The sequence below is a fragment of the Apteryx mantelli genome, chromosome 1 (genome assembly GCF_036417845.1).
Source record: "Apteryx mantelli isolate bAptMan1 chromosome 1, bAptMan1.hap1, whole genome shotgun sequence".
NCBI lineage: Eukaryota > Metazoa > Chordata > Aves > Apterygiformes > Apterygidae > Apteryx > Apteryx mantelli.
Window position 1 is genome coordinate 4,019,419 of NC_089978.1, and position 25,930 is coordinate 4,045,348.

At 38.5% G+C, this 25,930-nt stretch overlaps 1 protein-coding gene across 4 annotated transcripts in view; it reads left to right on the forward strand.

The window, feature by feature from the left end:
* The window catches only part of UVRAG (UV radiation resistance associated), a 97,023-nt gene that overhangs the window by 13,914 nt on the left and 57,179 nt on the right, over window positions 1–25,930 (forward strand). For 2 of the 4 annotated variants that reach the window (XM_067309822.1, XM_067310029.1), the window contains exons 2-6: window positions 4,393–4,510; window positions 5,903–5,937; window positions 7,826–7,987; window positions 9,255–9,329; window positions 14,977–15,062. In XM_067309822.1, coding sequence (XP_067165923.1) covers window positions 4,393–4,510; window positions 5,903–5,937; window positions 7,826–7,987; window positions 9,255–9,329; window positions 14,977–15,062 — 476 coding nt within the window. Of the gene's footprint in view, window positions 1–2,075; window positions 2,089–4,392; window positions 4,511–5,902; window positions 5,938–7,825; window positions 7,988–9,254; window positions 9,330–14,976; window positions 15,063–25,930 lie in introns of those variants that run through there. The other 2 variants (XM_067309901.1, XM_067309966.1) reach the window with 2 other exon arrangements.

A 25,930-nucleotide genomic window follows, 5' to 3' on the forward strand; every position in this document is an offset into this window, starting at 1 on the left:
TTTAAGAATTTTTTTTGTTTTGTTTTTTTCCCCCTGGTGTGCGGTTACTTTAAAGGTAGGAGGAAACACTAATTTCCTTCGTGTAGGCTAATGTGGAATTGCTATGTAGTAGTTACTTCTACTCAGCTACAACTTAGACTGGTAGTTAAATCAAATGATAACAAGGTCTACCTTGTAATTTTGCTGCTCAGTTGGCTTTCTTGGGAAGTGCAATGGACTAGGACAGTTGTGGTGGTCAAAATAACTTGCATTATACAGCCCCTAGAATTAGCTGTTCAACCTGCTCTACTGCTAATCTGTGATCCCAATGCACCATCATTCAGGCTGTGTGCACTATATTCAGAGCTCTTGGGAAAGTTAAATACCCTTTTTAATGCTATCATTTTTGCATATCAGAGTTCACCTAAATCAATGCTCTGCTGAAATGTAACTTTTTCGCAATAAGGCATCTTATTAAGTGCCTGAGATCTTCACTACTGTGCTGCTGATAAGCTGCCAACTGTCAGAGGCAATAGTGGGTGAGAATTATCTATACTCATCTGCATATTTTGCTTATCTTTTTAAAAATGCAGGTCCTAAACTATCAGCTTGTGGATATAGCTGGCCTGTTCCAAGTCATGTGACTGAGGCTGCCAAAGCTTTCATCACCTTTTTTTTGCACTCGTATTTTGATTTTAAACTGGGCTTTTTCGAACAGCCGTTCTTGTTGCAGAGCACCTTATCTGTGAGAGGACCCTCCTTGTGATGGATGCTTTTGATATTGTAATATAAAGAAAAAAGAACAGATGACAAACTTATCTCTAACTGAAGTGACTAATTTTTCCCACTTCACCTGGATGAAGGATGAAATGAAAGAGCTCGGGATTATTTGCAGCTATTATACACGAAGCTCTCATTTTATTCAATGTCAGGTGCAATAGGTGGCTTTTATAGGAAGAATTGCTTTTGAGATTCGAGATGTACCGTTTCCTCCTAGTGAACTGCTTTTCACTTTGCCTGTAGAAGTGCAAGGCTGTAGCTCGGCACGTATTTCAATCTGGCAGTTTCATTTAAGCAATCCTGGCTGTTTCTGGCCGCTTGTTGCTGTGCTGCTGCCTCTCTTTCATTAGCACAGCTGTTTGTATAGCCATGCTGCGAACCATACTGAGGAACTGATCTGGGGGAACTAACCCAGCGAAAAAAAAAAGAGGTGGTTAGTTTTCATCTGGATCGGTTCCCCAGTGTGGCTCGCTGAGCAGCTGCACAGAGGCTCGTGGTGGCACAAATGAGGGGCGCAATGCAGCCGTGCGAATAAGCCGTGAGGGTTGGCAGGCGGTGAGATTTGGCTGTGCTGGTGATAGTTGAACTACAACACGGTGTTTTTTGCCTCTTTAGTGTATTGTTTATTCTAACCTCATAAGCAAAAATGATACAAAATATATAGGAGGTGGTATGTCCTTTGAAATACTGCTTATTCTTTGTCCCAGAACAGCCACAAGTCCTCAATGAAGAATTTTAGAGCCTATTCGAATTGACTTTTGAATTTGCCTTCATAGCTCATGGTCTCCTGGCTAAAGCTAATTATCTTTGGTCAGAAGGAGAGGCTAATTAGCTCTGAATGCTGCCTCTGTAGAGCTAGGAGGAAATCCGAATAATGAAATATAACGTCAAGGACAATGTAGTGGGCAAAGTGGAAGCTTCTTTTCAGGATCAAAGCCCCTCTCTTCTCGTGACTTCATACTAAGGAACACGGACAAGAAATTTGTCTGCATAATTGGAACTTTGTTCCCTAGCTGTCGGCTAGGCTGAAAGGACAAGTAATGGGGCAGAAGAACGGAGGAGAAGAGTAAAGGCTAAGCTGGAGACTTAAGTATACATTCATTACATGCTGCATGTTGAGATTTGAAGAGTGTTGTGGTCTCGCAACCCTAAATTTAACATTAGTCTTTCAACTGGATTGTAAGGAGTGAGACTTCAGACTTTGGGAAAAATTCCAGACTTTGAAGGGTGCAAAGAAGTCGCAAACCGTGGAGATAAGGACTCAGCTCTGATCTCCAATATGTGGGCACAGATTATGACACTCTAGAGTTCTTCTCCATGCCTCATTCGGTACGGTAAAAGAGGAGAAACTTGTTTGACATTACCTGAGGATTACTTCATTGTAATGTACCGCTTGAACCAGTCACGCAATTAGTTTGTAATCCTAATAGCATCTGGAGAAAGTTGACCTTCTTTGTTACATGCTGTGTGGGCTATTTTTCTTAGGTTGTAATAAAAAAAAAAAAAAAGGCAGGGGGAGGGTGCTGAGGATGATAGATGTTTGACTCGCATGAATGCTACTGAAGCTAATTAAATGAGAGATTACATAAAACCAATGAATTGCTTTGATAGGGCATCCAGTGCATGTTCAAAACCATTTCTTAAGTATTCTGGTAAAGAAGTTGCTCTTAAAGGCCAGCAAGGGTACACAACTTTAAGATTAGACTTGAAATAATGTATAAGGTGCATGTAGTTTTTTTTTAACTGAAGCTTAATCTTTTTGTTGACTTTCTTAATATTCATTTCTAACCAATTAAGACCATATAGTGCTGCAATTAAGCTTCTTTTTTAAAATTTTATCTTACATGTATGTACTAACATCTAGCTTTCCTGTGATGTATCTGGGCATCCCATCTCATCCCATATGTTGTTATAGTCTAGCTTATAAATAGACTTTGCAGGAATGAGATTGAAGGTTATACCCAAGTGGTTATGGGAGTCTGTCACATGAAATTTAATATCCCTCTTGCATTAGTTTTCCTTTCTGTGAAAATGGGTCAAACTAGGATTTCATGACAGTTTCAAAGCGTCATATTAAGCTTCTGAATGCAATCAGGGGCTTTCAGCTCTCCTTGAGAATATTTTTGGACAAACTGCAAACAGATGAGTTGTCTTTTAGTTTCAAAAGCATTTTAAATCGTCTTTTTGTCAGTGAGAAAGTGTTTCTTTTAAAGTGGATCCAGACTTTCAAGTTAACAAGATTTTTGGGGAAAAGTATGCCTAAAAATTTTATAGAAGGATGTGTTAAACCAGTTGTTTGAGGCATATAGGTGGTTTGTGATCCTAAAAAGCATAGGGAACTATTTGTCAACATCGCATGTTAAATGGGAGAAACACTTGTAGCCTGGGAGAACGATTGGGATAATGCGCTTTGTAATATGATACTAAAGGATTTGGTGAAAAAAATTATGTATTTGAAGTGGCAGTTTGCTGAGTGTTTAGTTCACTGTAGTCTGTTTTAAAACCTGTGCACTTGTAAAATAAGAACTAAAGCTAAGCAGTAATTTAAGAGAGACTGGACAGTCCTACAGAGTTTTATTAGTATTGTTGTTTTGCTAAATAGTTTATTTAAGAATAAGTTAGTATGGATCAATACTTTTTCAAGGTAGAGGGGCTATTGTGCTGTTAAACTAAGGACTGTAGTCACGGCTATGTGACTATGGGAATGGGGAGAGAGAGAGAGAGAGACAAGGAAATCTGACAATTTCCATTCGAGATTACAGGTATTGTAGCAATCTAGCATAGTATTGGAGTTGAATGAAGTCACTTAAAGTAACAATTTTAACAGCATGTTCTAGTATATTCAAATAACAGAGCACTTTAAGGCCAAAATTTTATAAATAAAGTACTGTTTCACTGTATTCAACCCAAAAGAAGAAAGTTCAGTTATCCAAACTGAAGACCGCTGGCAGACTAAGGGAACCTTCCTCCTATTTTGGGGGGAGAGGAACTTCAGCAGAAATCTCAAACTTTGACTGTACCCTTTATTTTCCCTGTGCCTCTGGGTATGTCTTGCATGTGCACCCACGCACACACATGTTAACTTTTATTTAAGGGTGTAGCAACAGTTTCCAGAATTACTGTGAATTTAAGAAACGTGGTTTAGCCAGTTACTAATAGGTCTAGATTGCTGATGTTTTATTCTGAAACTTTGTCCACTAGTGCTTGTTGAAAATATTCTAGGTTTCCTAGTCTTTCAAACATGATGCTGCTGCACACCTAAGTGTTCTTGTTGTGGTTGGATTCTAGAAGCATCATTTAATTTCTGGGAACTGCTTGAACAGTGGGATGATTTAGACATATGTATGGAATAAAAATTATGTACATGAAATGAGTAAAAATAGCTTGTTTTGTATATCAGTGTTGCTTAATCTGAATTTATAGGTGCCAGTTGCTGCTTGTCCAGTCAGTTTATTATAGCTTTGAATGCTTATTTTTCACACTAGCTTTCTGCCAAAAAAAGATTAAAAAGAAAAAAGGTGCTTTGGAAATTGTTAAAATGCTTTAATATATATATAAAAAAAAAAAAACTAAAAAGGTTCAATTTCAGTCTAAAAGTTCTTTAAACTATTCATTTTCTTTCCTCATTTCTAGCGCCGGCTACGTCATCTGCGGAATATTGCTGCACGTAATATCATCAATAAGAATGGTTATCGCCTCTTGGATACTTACTTCACTCTTCATTTGTGTGATAACACCAAGATATACAAAGGTAAAATAGGCTTGTTATCAACTTTTTTCCTAGTTGCATCATAATAATTCAAAAATTTAATTCTCTGCCCTTTACTGCCCTGATATTCTTCTGCCACTGTTTGCATTGGCTGTTCTAACAGTGGAAAAGAGCTCTTTACTTTCCTGAACTTCCTGAAGTCTTTCAGTGTTGGTAGACATCGTGTTTGAGTGTTTTATCTCATTTCTCTTTTCTGCCTTGCTTTCTATTACAATCTATAGCTCTTCGTTGTGGAGAGACATTATTAAAATATTTATTTTTATGCTCTTTTTAAGATTACTAGCTGTTAGAGCATTGTGAATGAATTTTGTTGCTTCTAAACTTTATTTTCAACTAGTGTAACTGAAACTTGCTTGTTTAAGGTCACTGTTTTTGAAGGGTAAGAATATATAACTTGAGCTTACTACCTGGACTTTCTTGTGGGGGTTGGTTGAACCTGGAATTTACTACTTCTGCAGTGTTTGGTGCAAGGAGATCTTTGTGTCTGGAAAAATTTGTCTCTTATCAAACAATTCCTGCTGGTATGTTGTCCCATGGTGGATAGACCTACACAAATAACTCCCCAAATAGTGGGAGTTAACTAAGGCTCCTAGGTCTCTTGAGTTAAGTGAAGCTGAGCTGCATTAAAGAGGTCATCATACTGTTTCAATATCATATGTGCTCTGCCAGAATGTAGTACACTTCCTCCTTATCTTTACTTGGCATTCATATTTTGTTTTTCTGAATGCATTTAAAACTCTTTCGAAGCTTTTTCCCTGAAGTTTAGCACTCTGAGGGATTTTCTCCAAAATCTGTGTTCCAGGCTCTAATACTATCTACCTAAAGACTTCAAAGTCCTTTTTTTGGCTGGAAAAGCTAAGGTCCATGTGTCAGCTGTTGCTTATTTCCATTTAAATACAGGGTTCTTGGCAACTCTGTGAGGTAATTCAGTTGTTCGCTTTCTAAGCAACTGAAACAGGTCAGCCTTGCTCTTCAGGAAAGTAGTGCAATTAGTCTGTCCATCATGCTGTACTTTTCCAGGAAGCTGTCATGGACAAACTGGTCACTTTGTAAGTGTCAATCAAATACTGTAAAGTAATGGGGCACGTTATTTTTCTCAGCAATCAAATTCATAGTAATTCATAAGGATCATCTTGGGTAAGAAGATGAAATGCTCAATTTAATGACTTCTAATGATTAAGTATCAATGAGTATTTCTGGTCAAAAAGATGACAGCATTTTAAAGTTTTCTTATGAATCTAGTTCCTGACAGAGTAGTTCCACTACTATTCATCTTTCCTGAACGTTATTTATTTTAGCTTTCTGTATTTCAACTATTAAGATTAGTGTCAGTATTTATGCTAATCTAAAGGTTTTGTACTCATTTTTCTTTAGAATTTTATAAGAGTGAAGTGATCAAGAATTCTCTGGTAAGTTATTTTAATACACAATTTTAAAAACAATATTTCCAGTTCATTTCAATATGTTGATTTCACGAAGCAGAGGCTCTGGGTGCAACGCTCCAAATAAAGGAAGAGTTGAACAGTGTTGCAGCACATACTACTGATTTCTTTGAACATCATCTTGTATAGATGAATGCTAAGGAATATTTACCAGCATATGCAAACATGAATGTTCTTTGAAGACATAATAGTTTCAAGAAACTCTAGTCATTGAAACTTCGTAAAGTTTCTAAATTGTCCAGTTCAGATCAGTGAAAGGACCGGACCAGAAGAAACAGTTTATTACAACTGAGAAGGGGTAGGTTCTTTTGTTGTGGCAGTAGGGTGTTGTAGATGTTGGGCAAGGGAATCTGAAAACCTGCTAAACGGACTTTTCAATGTCTGCATCAACAAGGTAGAACTGCACCGTTTATGGTATGTGTTTGAGGCGGGAAGGTGCCAGCAGGTTTTGAAAACCTCCTAAATGGAGGGAAAAAACTCTACATCTGCAAGGCTGTTGCCTTGTCCAAACTTATGTTCTTTGACACTTTATGATTTTGAGTTCTGTTTACTGCAAAACGGAAAAATTAATAATGGAAAGGGAATCTAACAAAGGAAATATGAGATGGAATGACAAAATCTGTATTTAAAAATGTTGCAGTCTTGTGCAGATTCCGTTCTAATGTCCTGGTGTTCTTGTATCCAAGTAGCTACCAAATATCTTTCTCCTTAAGAAAATTTAAGTAAGCACATTGGGAACAATTCCTTTTGTAATACTTAATGGATAACTTTTCCCCTCTCCCTTCTTTTTAGAGGCATACTATTCTGACTTGCCTAATACCGGTTGCCTAATACCTTAAAATTGCCTAATATTTGCCTAATACCAGTTCAGGGATGCTTGGCCTGTTCCAAGCTGCTTAAGCAATAGAATGAAAGGCTTGTTCTTTCAAGATGGTCCAACTGTGGGATTGTGTGTTCCTGCTGTTTGCTTTCATTTTGGAGGAATTACTTTTTCTGTGCCCATATAGAGAAGGGGAGGGTGGGATTAGGCATTTTCCGTCTCTACCTTTGGGTACCCTGTGGTTTACAGCCTGTGGAAATCCAAAAATGAGTAGCAGGCTCTTGCCACTAGTAATGTCAATTCAAACTGACTTGGTTTGGTTGCAGCTTGGGCCGGTTACTACAGTTTCCCTAAATTCTTGGTTGTAATGGTATCAGAGGTGAGCCAAAGTTCTTGGAATGTTTGGTGCGTTGCAAATCTGAGTTCTGATGGAATAAGACTTTCATAATATAACTTAATATATGCTACTCCTATAAAGCTGAGACACAAGTCTGATCTCTTAGAATGAAGAGGAGCTCTTAGTGACAGCATTTAAGGATTGTCATCAGCATCTGTCAAGAGAAGAATGTAAACATCTGTAAATAAATTATGCAAACTTGATACTAGGGAACAGATCTGAGTTTTAAATTAACTTTTGCAGTGTGAACTCTACCCTAGTTTTCAGATGACAAAGTATAATGTGAAAGCAAGTGTTACTTCCACTATCTTAACTTAAAAATTCCTGATTTGGCTAAACTCAATTAATGAAGTAATTCTTCAGCATCTTGTAATGGAAGGAATCAGAACTCACTCTGAGTTTCAGAAGTACTTTACAGCATATAGTGTTCAACCCAGGAGTCTTTAGAAAGAGAATAATGAAGCCGCAGAGCCTGTTGGCTTCAACTCTATGTAAATCCTGAAAAGGTTTATGTTTATTGTACTTAGATTTTTCAATCTTTGTTTGACACAGACCTCACCGCTTTCTGTGACCTACTACATATTAAGTCTCCTTTCAGCTTGTTTGAGTTGTCTTTATCCCTCTTTGAATACCAACAGAATCCAACATGGAGGAGCCTGGACTTCGGAATAATGCCGGATCGTCTTGATACGTCTGTCTCATGTTTTGTTGTGAGGATCTGGGGCGGCAAGAAGGAGCACTATCAGCTTTTGATAGAATGGAAAGTTAATCTAGATGGATTAAAATACTTGGGCCAGCAGGTAATGTGAAAACAGACTTTCTCAGCTTTTGGATTGAGGAAACTAGAAATACGGCTGAACAAAAATACAGAATGCTAAGAGAGGAAATGAATGCATCTTAAGTCAGTATTTTAAAAGCTTATTGCAGAGATTTGTGCACAGAGCTTTAATTCTGGACTATCTGAATATTTAAAATCAGCATTATTGATTAAGCCTCTCAATACTTTAAATTTAAATGTCTTGATTTAAGGAAGTAGTGGTATGATTGTGCATATAGCTGGATGAAAATAAATCATAATATTCATATATATTCATATAGTTCTAATCACTCTTCATAGTAATGACTCCCCATCAAAAGTCTTCAGTCCGGGAAGTCTGCTGTGTAAGAGCCAGAAGTTTGTTTTAATTCTGTTTTTTATCTTACCAGTAGCCTTTTGAAATAGGTGAAAAGTGAAGTTTACTGTATTGTGGAGCTTATAGTAAAAGTGGGTGCAAAAGAAACTTGTATCACAAATACTAAAAATGCCCCAAAGTACTGTGCCTTTTGAAGTAAGTAACAGGATGTCGTAGTTCCAGTGGGCAGTTTTTGATTGCTGTGTTGATATGATCTGTTTAGATTAGACCATATTCTGTTTCTTATTTTAAAATTAACTTAGTGTTTTTAAATTGGCATATCTCAAAAAAAAAAAAAAAAAGCTGTTGGAAAAGAATAAAAGCTCTATAGGGCAGGACTGCTGTAGCTTCACAAAATGTAGCATTTTAATATTCCATTTGTCTTTACTGAATGGAGGAGATTCTTTAAAAAATATTCTTTACAGCAGGCTTTTAGTTGAAATAATATTTTTTACTTTAATAACAGTATATTAGCTGTAATACTAAAAAGTAATTTTTTTATAACCATAAAAACCTGCTATTGAGTATCATTTTAGGTAATATCTTGTGAAAGCTAATTTCTCAGACTGATCTCTGATTAGTTTCCTGCTCTCTTAATTATGTTTGACAGCTAGAAATAGAGCAATAGGAAAGGTGGTCTGGACAGTATATTGTTTTTCATTTGATATATATTTTTTTCAAAGTAGAATGGCTGAGCATACTCAGCAACTGTCTTTAAAGCTGTGAAGCAAATCTGTTTTCTATGTTTAAATTCAGTTTTCTCAAGTTTCATCTACTTCAGAGTTACAGAAACTGAAGAGCTGCATTTGACCAAATAGAGCAACTTATGCTTAAAAGCAGTGTACAGTCATCATAAGGTGGCCTGAAAATGGTTTGTTTTCTGCTCTTCTTGCAGATACATGCAAGAAACCCCAATGAGATTATTTTTGGTCTCAATGATGGTTATTACGGAGCTTCATTTGAACAGAAGGTAAGGGCATTTCATATTTGTTAGCTTGTTAGTACTGATGATGATGTTAGTACTGGATTTCAACTTCTAAACATAAATTTTCACACTTGGGTGCTCAGAACATGTAAGTGCTTAGTTTTGAGAAAGAATACTTTTTTGACATGATAAGACTCATCTCATCCCTGCTGGATGAACATCTGAGCTATTCATGCAAGATCTAGTGCACAGCATTTTAAAGCCAAAAAGAATCAGATTACAGAAAATAATCTTTATAAGATTGTTCTTTGAGGCAGACACTTCACTCAAACTTAAAACATCTTGAAAATTTTGTGGCTATTAATACTCATTTTCATGGCAAATATAAAAACACATTAAGTGGTGGTTATCAATCTTAAAACGGAATGTGTGGTTTCTAAATGGAAAGCCATTTACTTGCTCCGTGTTGTAACTGTTTCACCTCTTGTATTTTCCAAGGGCTCCACTGTAATTTTTGTTTGTCCAATCTGTACTGTGACTGCAACTAAATTAGTTATATAGTGATGCTGATTAAGCTTTTTTAACATCTATGTAATAAAGTTAATGTAAATGGCACAGCTGACAATCTTTATCCCAAATTGCTGTTGATATTACAGTGCTATAGACAGGTTGTATAAGGAGCACCTGACTGGAGAGAAAATGATGCCTGACAAATTGCTATTGTCTGTGCAGTAGCCCCAACCAGCAAGTCCAGTCTTCTGGGGATTCGAATTGAGGCAATGGCTTTATAGTCTACAATGTGGGTAACCATATGTATATGGGAAGAAGCTCAGCAAGTGACAAGATGACAGTGTACGTGAAGCTGGTGTGCATACAGTCTAACAGAACAGCAAGTTAATATACGAATATGTCTCCACACATGGCAGCAGAAACATATCTCCTGTGTTCTTTAGTGGCTTTTAAGAGCTACATCTCATTGCCAAGCTCTTCTGGCTATATGTAGACCTCCAAACTATGTTCAATATTTTGATGGTTGCCCTTCAAATTCTGAAGGGTTGGGTACGCAACGCAGACTCTACTTCCTGGTGCTGTCAATTCAGTTCTGCTGAAGCAGGATACTGTTCCAGGTTTTTGTGTTTTCAGAAGTAATAATCTGGGCCTGAATTCAAAGATGGTAATGCTGTCCCCTTTCCTGATCCTTTGTGTTGTCCGGAATTGCTCTCTGGCTCTTAGGGTTTAAAAGTACATCTTGGTTCTGCTTCTTGTACGTGCTCTGTAGAAAAGCTGCAAATACAGTCCCAGCCTATGCAGAACACAGATCTCCTTCTTTGCCCTTCCCTGTAACTTCTGCATTTTATTAGTGGGAAAGCTAAATGTTTATAGTTCTAAAATGTCTTGGTCATTAACTAAGATCACTCATGAGTTAAAATAAGGGAATTGTTGAAAGCTGAGCAAAGTGTTCTGGAGATGTTTCATGGACTCAGAGTATCAAAACACACTATCCGGATATACTTCTGAGCATTACTTGATCCATCTGGAATTAAATGCAAGTTGCCCATTTTCTCTCTTATGGGCTTACCATGTTGAGAGGTGGGAGTCTGAAAGCAATTACACACAGAATAAACTGAAGTAGGACAGGGACATTAGACATTGTCACAAGGTTTTAGTAATTAAAACTGTAGGTTTAGTAGTTAAATGGATGTATTCCTGATCATCAAACAGCAAGAGCAACATGCTCATATATGAGCATTGTAATTGCTAAATTGTTTGTTTTAAAATCTATACAACTAGAAGCGTGCAGGTGCACTGTGTAATGTACTGTATTTGAGCTTTCAAAATCTTGAGGCTGATTTTCATTTAAGGTAACCGCCAGAATGCATGTTTGTGCTAAAAATACTTGCTTTCTAGCAGGCTCCTTTCCTATAAAGGAGCAATGTGGAAAAAATTCTAGCACCAACACTGGTGGAGAAATTATAGGTAAGCCAGGCAATTTTATTATAACAACCTTCACAAAATAAAAGACACACATCCAGAGCCTCTTTATTGTTTTTAACTTCATCACTGACGTTTTTTTCCACTGAATGTGGGAATACCTTTAAATTCTACGTCCTTGCCAATATGTAGATATTTGGTATTTTGCCTTATTCTCCCATCTCTTCTGTCCAGTTGCAGTTTAGCTGTTCAAAGAATCACAGAATGGTTGAGGCTGGAAGGGACCTCTGGAGATCATCCAGTCCAACCCTCCTGCTCAGAGTCACCTAGAGCAGTTGTCCAGAACAGTGTCCAGATGATTTGTGAATATCTTCAAGGATGGAGACTCCACAACCTCTCCTGGCAACCTGTTCCAGTGTTCAGTCACCCTCACAGTAAAAAAAAAAAAAAACCCAACCAAACAAAAAAACCACTTAATTCCTTGTATTCAAAGAGAATTTTCTGTATTTCAGTTTGCTCATTAACTTTTGTCCTGTCGCTGACCACCACGGAGAAGAGTCTGGCTTTGTCATCTTTACCCCCTTCCTTCAGATATTTATATGCATTGATAAGATCCCCCCGAGCCTTCTCTTCTCTAGGCTGAACAATTCCAGCTTCCTCATATGAGAGTTGCTTCACCTTAGTGGCCCTTCACTGGACTTCCTCCAGTAGGTCCATGTTTCTCTTGCACTGGGGAGCCCAGCCCTGGGCACAGCACTCCAGGCATGGCCTTACCAGGACTGAGTAGAGGGGAAGGATCACCTCCTTGACCTGCTGGCAATGCTGGTTATCCCAGGAGAAAATCAACGTTTTCCTTGGATAATGTTCTTACTCAAGTTGCTGTTTCCTTGCAGCAATGAATACTTAGTTGATGGTGAGAAAAAAGTTGGGAAAGAAGATTTCAAAAGCCTCTACATGTGTATTCTGTCCCCTGAAGGATATTACTGCTTTACTATAGGTATCTGACAGTGTTCATGTAACTCTAGAAGAGGAGTTAACAGCTGTTTCTTCTGTCAGTGTCCTTGACCACATGCAGCTTCCACATGTTTGTACCTCCAACTTCTGACCTTGTTCAAGATGGGTTTTTTTTGTTTTGTTTTGTGAAAAATTGTGCAGCTATTTTGCCAGGAGAACTCAGTAGGATTCTGTTCCCTTTATCACAGCCATGTCCAACTTACTTTCCTTTTTCCTTTAGTTCTGGCATTGGGGCCACTGAAACACTTGTTCCTCTGTTAGCTTCATCCTCTCTAGTAATCATCTGGAGAAACTCTGTATTTGGACTTGCTTCAGCTGGTCCAATGTTTAAATAAGAGAGAGATGCGAGCTTCGTGTGTGTGTGTGTGTTTGTTTTTCTTTCTTGGAGCTATCAACCTGGACTTAGTTTTTCCAGTTCTTTTAGAACTTGCGGATCTCCTTGGCTTTGTCTGAGACTGCATGCTTGTGTATAATACCACTTTCTACCAGGTTCAACAAAATGAGTTCTGGCTGCTATAATGGCTTTTCTAAAACCCAGCTTTCTCTTTCTCTGTTCTCCTCAATGGCTTCACAATTTTAAAATTTTCTTCCAACTGTTTTATGCCTGCTGCTATTAACCAATAGGACCAATACCAATAAGGGTAACTCTTTCCTGCAGTGATGTGTTTTCAGAGAGCACATTTAGGGAAACAAACAGCTTTTAGTTAATGACTAGCTTACTGTCGTCATCTTAAAGGGAAAATCAGAACTAGTCTCTGCAACTCTGTCACTCAAAACACTTGGCTGTGGTCAGAGGTGAGAGGCTAGAAGAACAAGATGCGTTCGTCAGGGACACTGAGCCCTAGCTAGGTTTTCAACCATCAAGCAGGAAAGGCTGCTATCTTTGAAAAGCTGCATCTTTGTTTCCCTACAGTATGTGACCGCCATCAAGTATGTGGGGAAAGACTCCACCTGCATTGCTTGTTAGCAGCTGGATCCTGACTGCTTTGCAAAAGCAAAGTAAAGCCTCGGTTTATTCCCAACTGCTTTCAAGAAAGAGTTTTTTGTGTGCATTCACAAATTCATGTGCCTGTGTCTAGTATCTGTAATAAATACTGTGGCAGAGAAGTAGATAGGCTCTTCTTTCAGAGGGCAAACTGTTCTCTAATAAACAAGTTTGGAGCCCCTTCTTTGTGTGTTCTGGCTATTTGCTCACTGGTGGAGTAGTTTGTATAGACTGTTTGGTATCTGTCTCTTTGTGTGTATCCATTCAATGCTAGCATTACTGGAGAGAGCCTTGTGGTATAATCTGTATGGAGTCTTGTAGTGCAGTGGGAAAAGAAAAGGCTAAAACGTGATGTTGCTGTGTGCTTTTTTCCCTTTCTGAAACTAGTTATTCTAGGCCACTCCACTTTTTCTTCTGAAAAATTAATTTTCTGTCCTTCACTTTCTGAAGACAGTGTTTGTCGAAACAAGACCCATCTCATGGTGTACACACTGATAATGATAGTTGTGCGTTTTCAGTTTTCCACCTTAGTTCATTCATTGGGATTAAGATGTCTGTCTGCTGGTATTTTTTTCAGGGGATGTATGTGTGGATTTCATCATGTAGAATCCAACATCTCGAGAATAAAAATGAGGAGCCAAGACACCTGCTGATTATTCTGTGTTGCAATATGCTGCATAATGTAGTATATAGATCTCCTGATAATTTAGATGGAAATCTTGTTTTTGCTGGAAAGGGATGTTTACTGCATGACCTGTGGCTAATGCAGTTTTGTCAGTAAGAGTTGTTGAAATGTAACAGTCCATTTCAACATCTTCTGTATGGAAACAGCTTGTTGAGGCAGGTGAAGAATATGTAAGTAGAAATTGTTGCACTCATACCAGAGTAAATCTATATTGCTGCTAGAAAACTAGCTGATCACATGTACTGTCTGGGGCAAGTTCTTACCCCAAAGTAAATGGCTTTTTTCCTATGATCCGTAAAGTTTCTGATAGTACTGCTGAGTCATTTGACCTAGTTAAGATTCACTTTTTGTCCTGTGAAGAAACGGTTCTGAGGAGGGTTTGTGGCATTTCTAGGAATTTGTGACTGCCTGATATGGAAAGTTTGATATCTGACACTTGCAGCATAAAGTATTGCCGTTGGCCTGTTTTGATGCCTTTTGTGCAGAATGTGCACTTGGGTCTCCTAAGAAAACTGCAGGTTTTTGTATAACTTCCTAAAACTCGTTCACATCATTCCAAAATAAAAGATCATTCAAAACATCATTCAAAATTTAGATGTCTGTTAGGGGTGTTAAAACATGGATAAAGAAACGAGTTTTATCTCAGTCTTGTACATCTTGTACCTCTTAGACATCTGTGGTCACGTTTCTGTGGTCATGTTACTGAATGTGAAGTAGATCTGAAGCAGAAGAAAGTCAGTACTGCCATTGCATCGTTCGGTATTTCTGTGCATAAAATGACTTGTGCAGTAATGGATATTACAGTTAAAGAAAATGCATGCCAGGTCTAGAACACGACTAGATATGTTAAGGCCGTAACATTTTATAGGTAAGTGCTATTGTAGGCCTGACTTGGGCTGCTGCTATTGCCTCTTCTTAAAAACTGCCTCTTCTACTTACAGCCCATGAACTGGTATCAAGACAGTGTTAAAATCATTAAATACAAGATCAGTTGTTCTTCTCCAGAAAGTGCATGCTTTTAGTCAAAATGGAAGAACGTGTTGATTCTTAAATTAACATTCTTTCTTTACTTTTAGGATCACTCAGGTACCATGAAGAATAGTCTTCTCCAGGTGGATCAGAACTGTGTTCGTAACTCTTATGATGTCTTCTCTTTGCTTAGGTAAGGTGTTTGAGAATTTTCTGTGTAGCTATTTTAATTTCTTTAGCATATGCAGAGGTAGCCTTTCAAAATATAAAATATTTCTAGACTGGAATTTGCAAGGAAGATGTTTAAGTAGCATTGACTTATCCCTGGTAGCAAGGAGATGGGGCTTGACATCTCCTCCTTGGTATGCTCTGGACTTCTGCCACATGGATGCTTGAGCCACTCTGATGTAGAGCTGGCTGTGGAGCTTACCCCATGGATTAGCTTGTGAATGTTGAAACCATGAAACTTCATTACTGGGGAAATTCTGTGGAAAGCCCCTACTCCATTCTCCTCAGCAGAATGAAAATAGATTTAAGTGCATTAGAACAACAGCTGAAAATACCTCCCTGCCAAAACCTAACCTGCCTGAAAGTGATCTTTTTTTTAAAGAAATTATGCATCTAAGATTTTTGTTAAACTGTTGAATTGAGCTTACCTTTTGCATAATCCTCCCTTGGAATCCAGAAAAGCTACGCTGTGTAGTCAGGACCCAGTTACTCCAGTGCCTTTGTGGTGTAAGAAAGACATTGTAATTGCACTTTTGGGTAGGTGCTTAGCTGTCTGCCTGTTGGTTATAAAAAAACATGAAATGCTAGTAGGAAGGTAAGCAAGAAGGCATTTTTCAGATCTGCTTTAATTATAATAGTTTGAGAATGTTAGCTGTGAGAAGTACAATAGAGGGTTAAACACTGTTAGTGGGTTGGGTTTTGGGGAATTTGTGTAAAATGTATTTTACAAGATGCTTTTAAGTTGCTAACTTCGGCTGTGTAGTAATAACAGTAGACATGCTATAAAGAAAACTCTTGAAGGAAATGTTTAATATGCTTTCAAAAGTCATTGGAAAAACACATTTATCAGTTGTATAAATCTAATTCATTTAGTAACCTTAACAGTAGATGTCACTGTTGCCTGTACAAAGTGTTAGCCATATTTTCTATACTGAAGACAGTGCGGTAGGAGAAGTTAACTCTAGGTTGCTTATTCGGAAGCCATTATTTTATAAACTCTCTTAAAATACGTTGTTTCTTGATTCTGTAAAACATACTTAAGGTAAAGACTGCCTTCTAAATGTCTGTCTTCTCTACCTCTAGTGGAAAACAACCAGGGGGCATAATATGTAGTCTGGCTACTTTCAGATACAGTCCATTAGAAACGAACTTTTATATTACCTAGAATTTATTCTTCGTTAAATGGAACCAAGGAAGTGTTTGCCAGTCATCCTGATTGCTTTTTTCTTGCATTTTTTTTATTTTTCAATTTCCTTTGCACTTTGTAGTGTGACGCACATTCCAGAAAAATATTCACTATTATACCAGCTAGTCATAGACTTGACTGACTGGAGCCCTGTCTAACTCTGTCTAATCTGAACTTATGGCCCTTCTCCTGAAAGTGACTATCATAAAGCTGACAAGAATTGAAGACGTCAGCTTTGATAAAGCTCCTCTTGCTGGATGCTCACCATTGCTGTTTTGAAACCCGATTACTGGAGCCATGCACTTTGCTCAGTCTTGGGAAGGTGAGAGTCCAGGCACTATCTCTTATAGTTTTTAGGTATGCTGTTGTGCAGAGATCCTGTTTACCACTGCCTCTGAGCTGAGGCTTCCTGCTTTCTTTTGCTTTGTCCCAGAAAGAGTGAGCTTTTCCCAGTCCTCAGCACCAGGACTGCTGCTGACTGTATTTCAGTTGACTTTACCTGCCCTTTCAAGGAATATGTACTGTGTTGTCTGGTTCCAACAAAAGTTAAAATCTGTGACCGCACCTATGTGCTTTTTTTGCACATTTTCCTCCGAGCTGGGAGTGTTCTTTGGGAACTGAGGCAAGGTCCTCCATGTAGTCTTGAATCCTTTCTCTTCCCTTCTACATCAACTCAGCTTTGGACAGATAAACTTTCACTACCGCTGCTTTCTCTTGGTTTCTAGCTCAAAAGACTTGTGATAGCTTTTATTTCTTTCTAATGATTTCTGGTCCTTTTGGCAGGTGCCTCTTTCTCCTGTCAGGCAGTCTGTGGGTTTGTCACATCCTCCTGGAGTCCAGAATTGAGTAATTAGCCTGTGGAAATCTTCCCAGAGATATTTTTTATGAGAAAGTTTGACTTATAACCAAAAGAGGGGCATAATTTGAATTGTAATTCATTTGACAGGACATTTACACTGGGAGGAAATGAATTGCTGTCTGCCTGCTTCTGTCCATTGACTATAAAGAGAATAGGGAAGTGTCTACACTGTAAAGGTTTGCATCTGGTCACATAAATCCCACATTTTAAAGACTTTTTTTCAGGATATGGTATTTGTGTTTGCAGTAAAAATTCACAAGCTGCACGTGTGGTTTCCTAGTGTTTTCATGGGATATTATGAATAGCAAGAGCAGCTTGTACTGGTTTGATTTTAAACTTCTCAGAGGAAGCAAGTCTTGGTGATGGTGGTGTCTGCATCTGAGTTATACTGGTGGTGCCATGCTGCATGGCTACTGGGATTGGCTGTACAGCACAAGGATTTAGAGAGCAGGTTCTATTTTAACCATTACCTCCTGAAGCTGCAAAATGAGGATTTCTGTGATTGGCTTCAGTCAGCTGCCAAAACTGCTTTTTGGGGAAGGAAAAATGGTGTGTGTGTGTGTGTGTGTATATATATATATAATATATATATTTTTCTTCTCAGATGAAGTGAATAGCTAAAACTTTAAGCTTATGAATAGGCCTTAATGAAAAGCACGTGCTTGACTGCATTTATGTTTATTAAAAAAGTCAATTAGCAATGCTAGAGAATGTGAATAGTAGAAATTTTTTTTCAAGTGTTAGATTAAAATGGTGCATGTGTGCTCAGATGCTTAATTACATGGTTTTACAATTTAATTAAGTAGGAGGAAAAGTTTAAGTACCCAGACAGCTTAGTTCTACATAAGGAAGTCTTCAGCACCTTGTGAACCTTCTTGTTCTGGGGCAGAGACAAGATTCTCAGGCAAACATTGTGCTGCTAGTAAGTTGTTCGTGCCATATGGAAATGACGAATGTTCTTACAGCCATTTGTTTTAAAAAGGCTAACCGACAAATTAACCAGCCCAACTGGAAAGCCAAATTTTTGAGGCTTTTCTCTCCCCTTGGCCGTATGCTCATATTTCCTGAGAAGAGGTCGCTTCAAGGCTTTCTATGTATTATGTAGCTGGTAGTAATAGGTTGTACAGTAACACATTTCACCTTTCACATAACACACAGGATGGGCCAAATACATCTGAGGTCATGTTCTGGACATGTCTCCGTAATCAGACTCTCAGCACGTTTGCAGCACTGATGGGAATAGGTTTATATTTAGTATTCTGTTAGTTTCCTATTCTTTCTTTTCTTTAAAATTTGAAAAATAGACCTTTCAGTATTGAGTGATATTGGGAAGATGGGATATGCTGGCAATCACTAAAGACTTAAAGCCCGTTATATTAAACTTTATATTTTTGTATTTAGGAACTGAAGCAATATGCCTTGTATTCTACAACTGTTTTATTATAGCACTTAAACCAATTGGGCCTCTGATAGCATTTTCACCTCTTCAGTGCAGGAAGTCCTCCTGAATTCTGCCTGGAGACAAACGGTACATAAGAACTAATGAAACCTGGCTCTTTGCGGTTTTGTTTCCTACATGCTTAATCTCTCCAGTCACAACCTCTTTCTTTATGATTTAACCCTTGCTTTAGCAGATGCGATGGCATGTTTGTGCTATTTGGTCAGCCAGTATAAATTGAAAGCGTTTTGGTTGTATTATTGCTAAGATTTAAATAAATAAATAAAATCTGATATTGGTACAGTTCCAGCACTGGAGATGCTAGTAGAAGAGCAGCTCCAGGTAACTACCATGATATTACTAGTCCCATCTATCCTAGGTGAAGTTGATTTAAATAATACTGCTGGGTGTTAGAGTGTTTCCACTGCTGCTACCACATGTGAATCTGATGTAGTGGAATAGTCTTAACCACTAGAGCAGCTGCAGAGAACACACAGGGCATGTCTTTATCAAAGAAAACAGGTCCTTACAGTTCTGGTGACAAGCAAATAAATACGGTTGCAGTGCCTTGAACAGATAAACAGGACTTTTGTAACCAGATCGTAAAATTAAGTGAACAATTCCCCTGTATTTCACTTCTCAGAAATGATGGCCCAGCTTGCAATTTAGTAACTTAAATGGCCTAAGATGCCAATGACAAGACACTCCTCTGAAGAGGACCAAGGCCCGAATTTCTGAACTAGTGACTAATTACTGCATTCTAGGTTAGGGGCTCAGAAAAACTTGTATGAGCCACATTTTTCTTGAAATGAGTCACATGCCCATTTATCAATATTACAGAATCACAGGATAGTTGGTGTTGAAAAGGACCTCTGGAGATCGTCTGGTCCAACATCCCTGGTCAAGCAGTGTCACCTAGAGCAGGTTGTCCAGGACCATGTTTAGGTTTTGAATGTCTCCAGGGATGGAGAGTCCACAAGCTTTCTGGGCAACCTGTGCCAGTGTTCAATATCGTTGAACATGGGCATGCTCATACATGACAAGTAGAAATATAGTTACTACAAATTGTCTTAAGTCTCACTGCCTCAAATATTCCTGTTGTTTTACCTTTCGTAATCTCACAGGCCAGAGACATCCTTAAAGTTACAGACTTTGTTTCAGGATTTATACTTTATTATAGCGTTGTTCATTTAAAGAAAAATGCATGTTTATGATTGAGGAGAATTTATTTGAGAATAAAAATTTAGGTAGTGCTTGTCCACAGTCTGACTTTGAGCTGTTGTTAGCAACCAACTGTCTTAAGACACCAAGTCTGAAATATGGAGACATCATATAAAACCACTGTTTTGTTTAGCTTTGCTTATGCTAGGAAGGAAGCTTTGTGGCAACTATAGCCTGTGTGTTTAAATTCTTCCATCTTTAGGAACAGTTTTAATTAACAAACAGAAGCCTTACGTAAGTAACTAATAACTAAGTAACTAAACTTCTCTGAAACTAATAAAAGACAAACTAACGGGTCAGTATAAGCAGTTGTAGCGGTGAAGTTATTAGCTCAGAGTAGTTTCTCTGAGACTAGTGGAAACGCATGTGCAAAATGTAGTAACTGCTTTTGGGCAGCTATTTTTATCACATTAAAATTATGCTAAACTTGAAGCTGTTTTTCATAAGCTTCCTGAGTGGGGAGCGATGCAATGAGCAAGGTCTTTCTGTGCTCGTACCACTTTGAGCGAAGGTTTGTTACTGGGGTACGTTGGCCTGTTTCCAGCTAGGGAGGCAGTGCAGGACAAGTCAGTCTTTGACCATGGAGTGGTCCGCTGTCTTGACAGCCACTAGCTCGGTAAGATTTTTCTGTTGTAGAATAACTATAAGCAGCAATTCCGAACTTAAGGCTAAAATTAGTTTAGCTTTATGGAGAATAAGACCCCTGGATGATCTAGCCTAATTAATTTCTAAATCACCCAATTATTCATTAAAGTTGGTAACTGTGTTTCAGTTCTCAGCTAAAAACTATCCCCCCAGATGGAAAATAGAAGTGATAGATGTCAGTGATATGGAGAATAGAGGTGAAGTGATATGAGTGAGGTGTCTAAATGATCCTATTACAGCTAAGGTTGTACTTATGAAATTTAATGGAGCAATGCAAATAATCCAGTATGTCCTACCTTTTGTTAAGGGAAATGAGGCATATTTTTAAAATATGCACTAACAGTCTTTGGTTTCTAGCTTTTTCCTTTGCTGTCCTTTCCTCAGAGAAGGATCTCAAGTCACGTCCCTGAGCAAGACCTCTCTATGTTGTATTTATGGATATTTATGTAGCCCTGTTCCTGTTGCACCTTGAGAGGGTGGCATGTGTGTGGCAGGAAAATGCTGTTCAGCTAGCCTGATGCTCTTCCTGTGTCTTATCCTAGCTTTTCCTGTGATTATCTCTCTTAATCAAATTGTTGGCTCATATTGCAGACTCGCAGATTTTAATGTTGCTACCGCTGTTGCCATCACTCTCTCCCAGCAGATGTGGGAATATAATATGCCAAGTATGGAATGCCTAGTGTTCCCCTTAGCCTGACTTGTGTTCCTAAATCAGTAGGTTCCTCAGCTAAAAATTCCCTTTGCTTGTGATAAGTGTAGCTGTTTTTCTGTGATGATCAGATTTGATGTTTCTAACTAGGAAAGACTTTCACCTGGAAGGCTTGGCTTTCCTTACTGTACAGGCAGCCAAGACAAGGCAGGGCAGCCCTTTGGCTTTGGACATGAAACCCCAGGTGTCCTAAGGCCAATATAAATAAATATGAACTGTAATCTGACCTCATGAGTGCCCCTGTGTATTTTAATAAGCAGCACTAAAATGGATGAACAATATAACAAGCGTGATCTGTCTTGGCCTAAAAATCAGATGGCTTGGAATCGTGGGGTGACGTATTCCTGGGAAGTGGCGACGGAGGTGGAAACTGGGATTTGAATTTTTCTTGAGGCTCCTTGGGGCTTTTGATCTGTAGGATCAGACTTCTAAACAAATCTGTTCCCAGGCATTTCACTCTTATAGTGCTAAGCTTTATGGAAACTGAGGCTAATCAGTCATCAGAAGAGTCAATTTCCAAGCTTGACTTTTGCCAAAAATCAGTAGAAGAGAGCACAGGTCATAGTAAGTTGAAACAGTCCATGAAGCATAAGAAGTATTTTTCTGTACACTGAAGTAAGTGCAGTGTTGGTAGTCTTCCTCTGCTGCTAGTCTTATCTTCAGTTTTCCCAATAGCCACCATATTGAATAAAACATTTATGTAGTAACAGATTTTTGGTGCGAATGCAGCAGGGATGCTGTTAACTCTGATCAAATTCAGTTTGAAAACGCTGTTTAGGAGAGACACTGCACAAGTCTTGTGCAGAACTTCAAAAGTAGCTTTATTCTGCTTCATTATTTGTGACAGCAGTCAAAAGACCATATTGATGAAGTAGTGTTCTGTTTTGGATTATATTAGAAATCATAAACCAGTCCTCATCCTTTCTGTAGCTTGATTACAGTAGATGAAAAACAGCATGTTACTCAAACCAATTTCTAACAGGTACCTGGAAGTGTTTAAAAAGCAGGATTTGGAGAGGAATTACACTGGGACACTTTTCCCTATCTTTGTGATGACTTTGTCCTGGATATGGTCATAGTGTTTCTAGAACAGTGCTACTAATTGCTCTATCTTTTGGCCTGGGCAAAGACTTCAGTCGTGTCTCAAAAATACCTAACAGCGTCAGGGAAAGTCAATGTTGTATTTTGACTGAGAATTAATACAGTGGATTAGACCATTCTCCTGATGAGAAATCTTTATTTATTTGTTTATTTTTTGAAGATTAAAAATGGGCGTGTGTGGGAGAAGTGGTCTTTCTATAAACTAAAGCTTACAAAGGTATGCATGTATGATTGAGGAGCTGCAGAATACTCACGTAATAGTTATGACCATCTCCTTTGCCTTTTGCTAGTCTAGTGCTAGGTCTCTATTCTCTAGTTCTACAACTGTGAATTACAACTAGTTCTCTTAGAAGGAAATTTTGATTTGAGTTTGGGGACGGGCTCCAGGAAAAAGTGCAGCAGTATGCAGCTCAAAAAAAATGAGTTACCTGAATATTGACTAGTGTTTCTCCCCCTTCTCCCTCTAGAGGGTGGTAAGACCTGTTCTCAGGTGTCAAAAACATCTTATCAGTTGTGTGGACTGCAAATAGAAGAACACAATCAACTTGACAGCAGCTGTTTCCCTTTTTGGGTGGAGCCTGAAATCCTTTCAGCCTGAATTTATGCATCTTCTTTTTCAGTTATGCAGTGAACTCCAGCCTTACGCTGGAGAATTAAAAGAAGAATTAAACAAGAATTAAAATGTATATGAAAATTTGTTGGCAGGCTACATGGCAGCAAAGGGCAATCAATCTACCATCGTCACTGCCATGCTTCTGGTAGAAGTTGTCTTCATGTATTTATGCCCACAGGAAACTTGTATGTAATTTATCTTCCTACTATACAAAACATCTCCAGTGTGATCCTGTTTGTTGCACTGGCAAGGATTTCTATAATAGCAAATCTATGAATGCTAGTGTGAAGAACAAAAATAAACTTAATTCGTATTTGCCACAAATATTTGTTTTTTGAATAAAAATCAAGCTATAAGTCTATGCTAGCCTGGGGGCGTATCACAGAATCATACAGAATCACAGAACGGTTGAAGTTGGAAGGGACCTCTGGAGATCATCTAGTCCAACTCCCCTGCTCAAGCAGGGTCATCTAGAGCACGTTGCACAGCATCGTGTCCAGGCGGGTTTTGAATATCTCCAGAGAAGGAGACTCCACAACCTCTCTGGGCAACATGTCCCAGTGCTCTGTCACCCTCACAGCGAAGAAGTTTTTCCTCATGTTCAGGTGGAACTTCCTGTGTCGATCTGTAAATATCTGTAAATTGGAATACAAGAGGACTAGAGACATATCAGGAAAACTTCATTTCCGAAAAAAATGTTCATGATTCATTTTAAGACCTCCTCTTCTCTCTGTGCCCCATATGTTTTTAAAGTGATCTGTATACTAGCTAACTCCTTTAAACGATCCTCTAGGCGGTGTCCAGGATATTCACTGCTGCTAGTTTGATAGACATATTTTTCCTTTTCTTCTGCAGGGTGCAAATAGCTCAAAGCATCCACTGTTGCAGTGTCCTCATGGATTTGATTATTCAGAAACTTGTTTATTCAAGTCTTGTTCACTTGTCACAGTCAAAAACTGTTTGAAAAGATGACAGAAGGTATCTGTGCTTCGACAGCATTGTGTTGTGAGACTTCCTTAAGCTTCTACAAGTCAGTGCTGTAATACCACAAGTGAGCAAGACAGGAGACTTAAATTTTATTCTACCCTCACTCCCTAGCGTCTTTTCTTGCCCTCCATCAGCTTTTGACAAATTGTAGGAATAGGTTTCTGAAGAAATTGAGAAAGGGAGTATATGATCATAAATCAGAAAAACCTTTCTTGTGGGGAAAGTGGATGTAGCAAGTGATGGTTAAAGGGGCTATGTGAAATACATGTGTCTTATAGCTGGCTGGCACTCTCCATAATCTACTCTCTGGGCTGAAATAAAGAAGTGTGTGTTCTGTTTTCTGTATTTAATAGGAAAGTCTTGGATTTTTTTAGTGCGACTGGGTATTGTACTTTCAGGAGCCTACATCTCTCTTACTGCCAGACGAGTTCTGTTCTATTTTCTAAATCCCCAGTAGTAATCCTCAGTTTAAATTTAGGCTTACTGTAAACTAAGATTGTTCTGGCAAATATGAACATAGGCACTTATTTTTCCTGTGAGAAGTAGCTGTAGTATGTGACTGCTGTAATTAATTGATGTAATTATGGCTTAAAGTTTTGTTCATGAAAAATCCAGATGTGTCTGTTAGAAACAAATAGATATTTGGAATATGTGATAGAACTACAGTCGTTTGTCAAATGTCTAATAAAGTTGACGCTTTTTCATTAATATAAGCATATGTTAGCTAATAGGCACAACTGTGAATACACTCCAGCTTTCAATTCCTTTACTACATGAAGTATTTAGCATGATCTGTCACAGTTGGCAACCTATTATTATTATTTCTAAAGATGACAGCCAGGGACGTACTTACTACATGAAGTAGTAAATCACTGGAATAATTCATGATCAAGAGGTGACACCTCAGTTGCAGGATGCTGCAGTGCCTCTTAAAGGAAAGCAGTTCAGCTGAACCTTCAAATGTTACCTCAAACTTACTGCAAGCTGAAAGAGAGCAAATGCGTTGTTACAGCATGTTCCCAAGTTGTGAAGTCAAGTTATTTCAGACTATTGCATTCCATAGCCTTTGAGAAGTTTGGAAGAATGCTTGATCTTGCAAACAAGACAAGGAGGTTATTGCTAAGAAGTCGTGTAATGAAGTCCGAAACTTGGCACCTCTTTTTTCAAATTGGTATCTGTGTTTAATTGATTGCAAAACCAAATCCAGCTGTAAAGATGTGCAAAGATACAAAGTTACTCAGCTTTTTCTTGGCCAAACATTGTGTGGTAGAATTGTCAAATCTTACAGCCAAGGTAGAAAGTCAGTTTTTGGGGAGGGATTTTAGTTCAGACTTGAAAAGCCATTCTTACTGTTTAGAAGGAATCCCCCAAATAGTTCCTGAGTTGCTGAGATGTGGGCTAGTAAGTGAAGAGGAGAGAGATGTTGAATTTCTGTCTGCAGGTTCTTGCTAGATCATTTAGGGGTGAAGCTTTTTTGGTCCTGGATTGATACATGGCTAAAGCTTTTGTATAAATCCCATTGTCTTTCAAACTTCCTTTGTGCAGAAAAGTGTTTTGTTACCTCTTAGTCTCCCTTGTCTTCAAAAGCAAGTGATTTGAGGGTGGAGGTAGGACAATAGCTTCATAGATCCCCACCTCCTAAGTATTGTAAGATGGCCTTCTGTAAAGAAATTTGAATGTATGCTTTGTTTTTCAGTGCTTTCCCAGGCAGCAGCATGGCACTCACCTGATCTTGGACAGTTGCACAGCGGCTCTTAGGGGGGCCCCAAGCCACAGCAGTAAATCTTGTCACAGTTATGTTCATTTACCCTACTGCTGGCTTACAATGGCTATGAGCTGCTGCAGAGACACTACAACAGCCTGCAGATGCTGCATGACAACACTATTGGCTAAGTTATCTCTTTAAAGCCTTAGGTTTCTGCTGTAATTGGCTTGGCTTTCCTTACTGCTGAAGGAAACTTGGTAGCAGGCCAATGGCCTCTTAAAGCCACGAATTAATTCTGAAAGTGCTCTGTAAGTGCTAATTTTAATTAAAAAAAACAAAACAAAACACAACACCCTTAAATTATGTAGG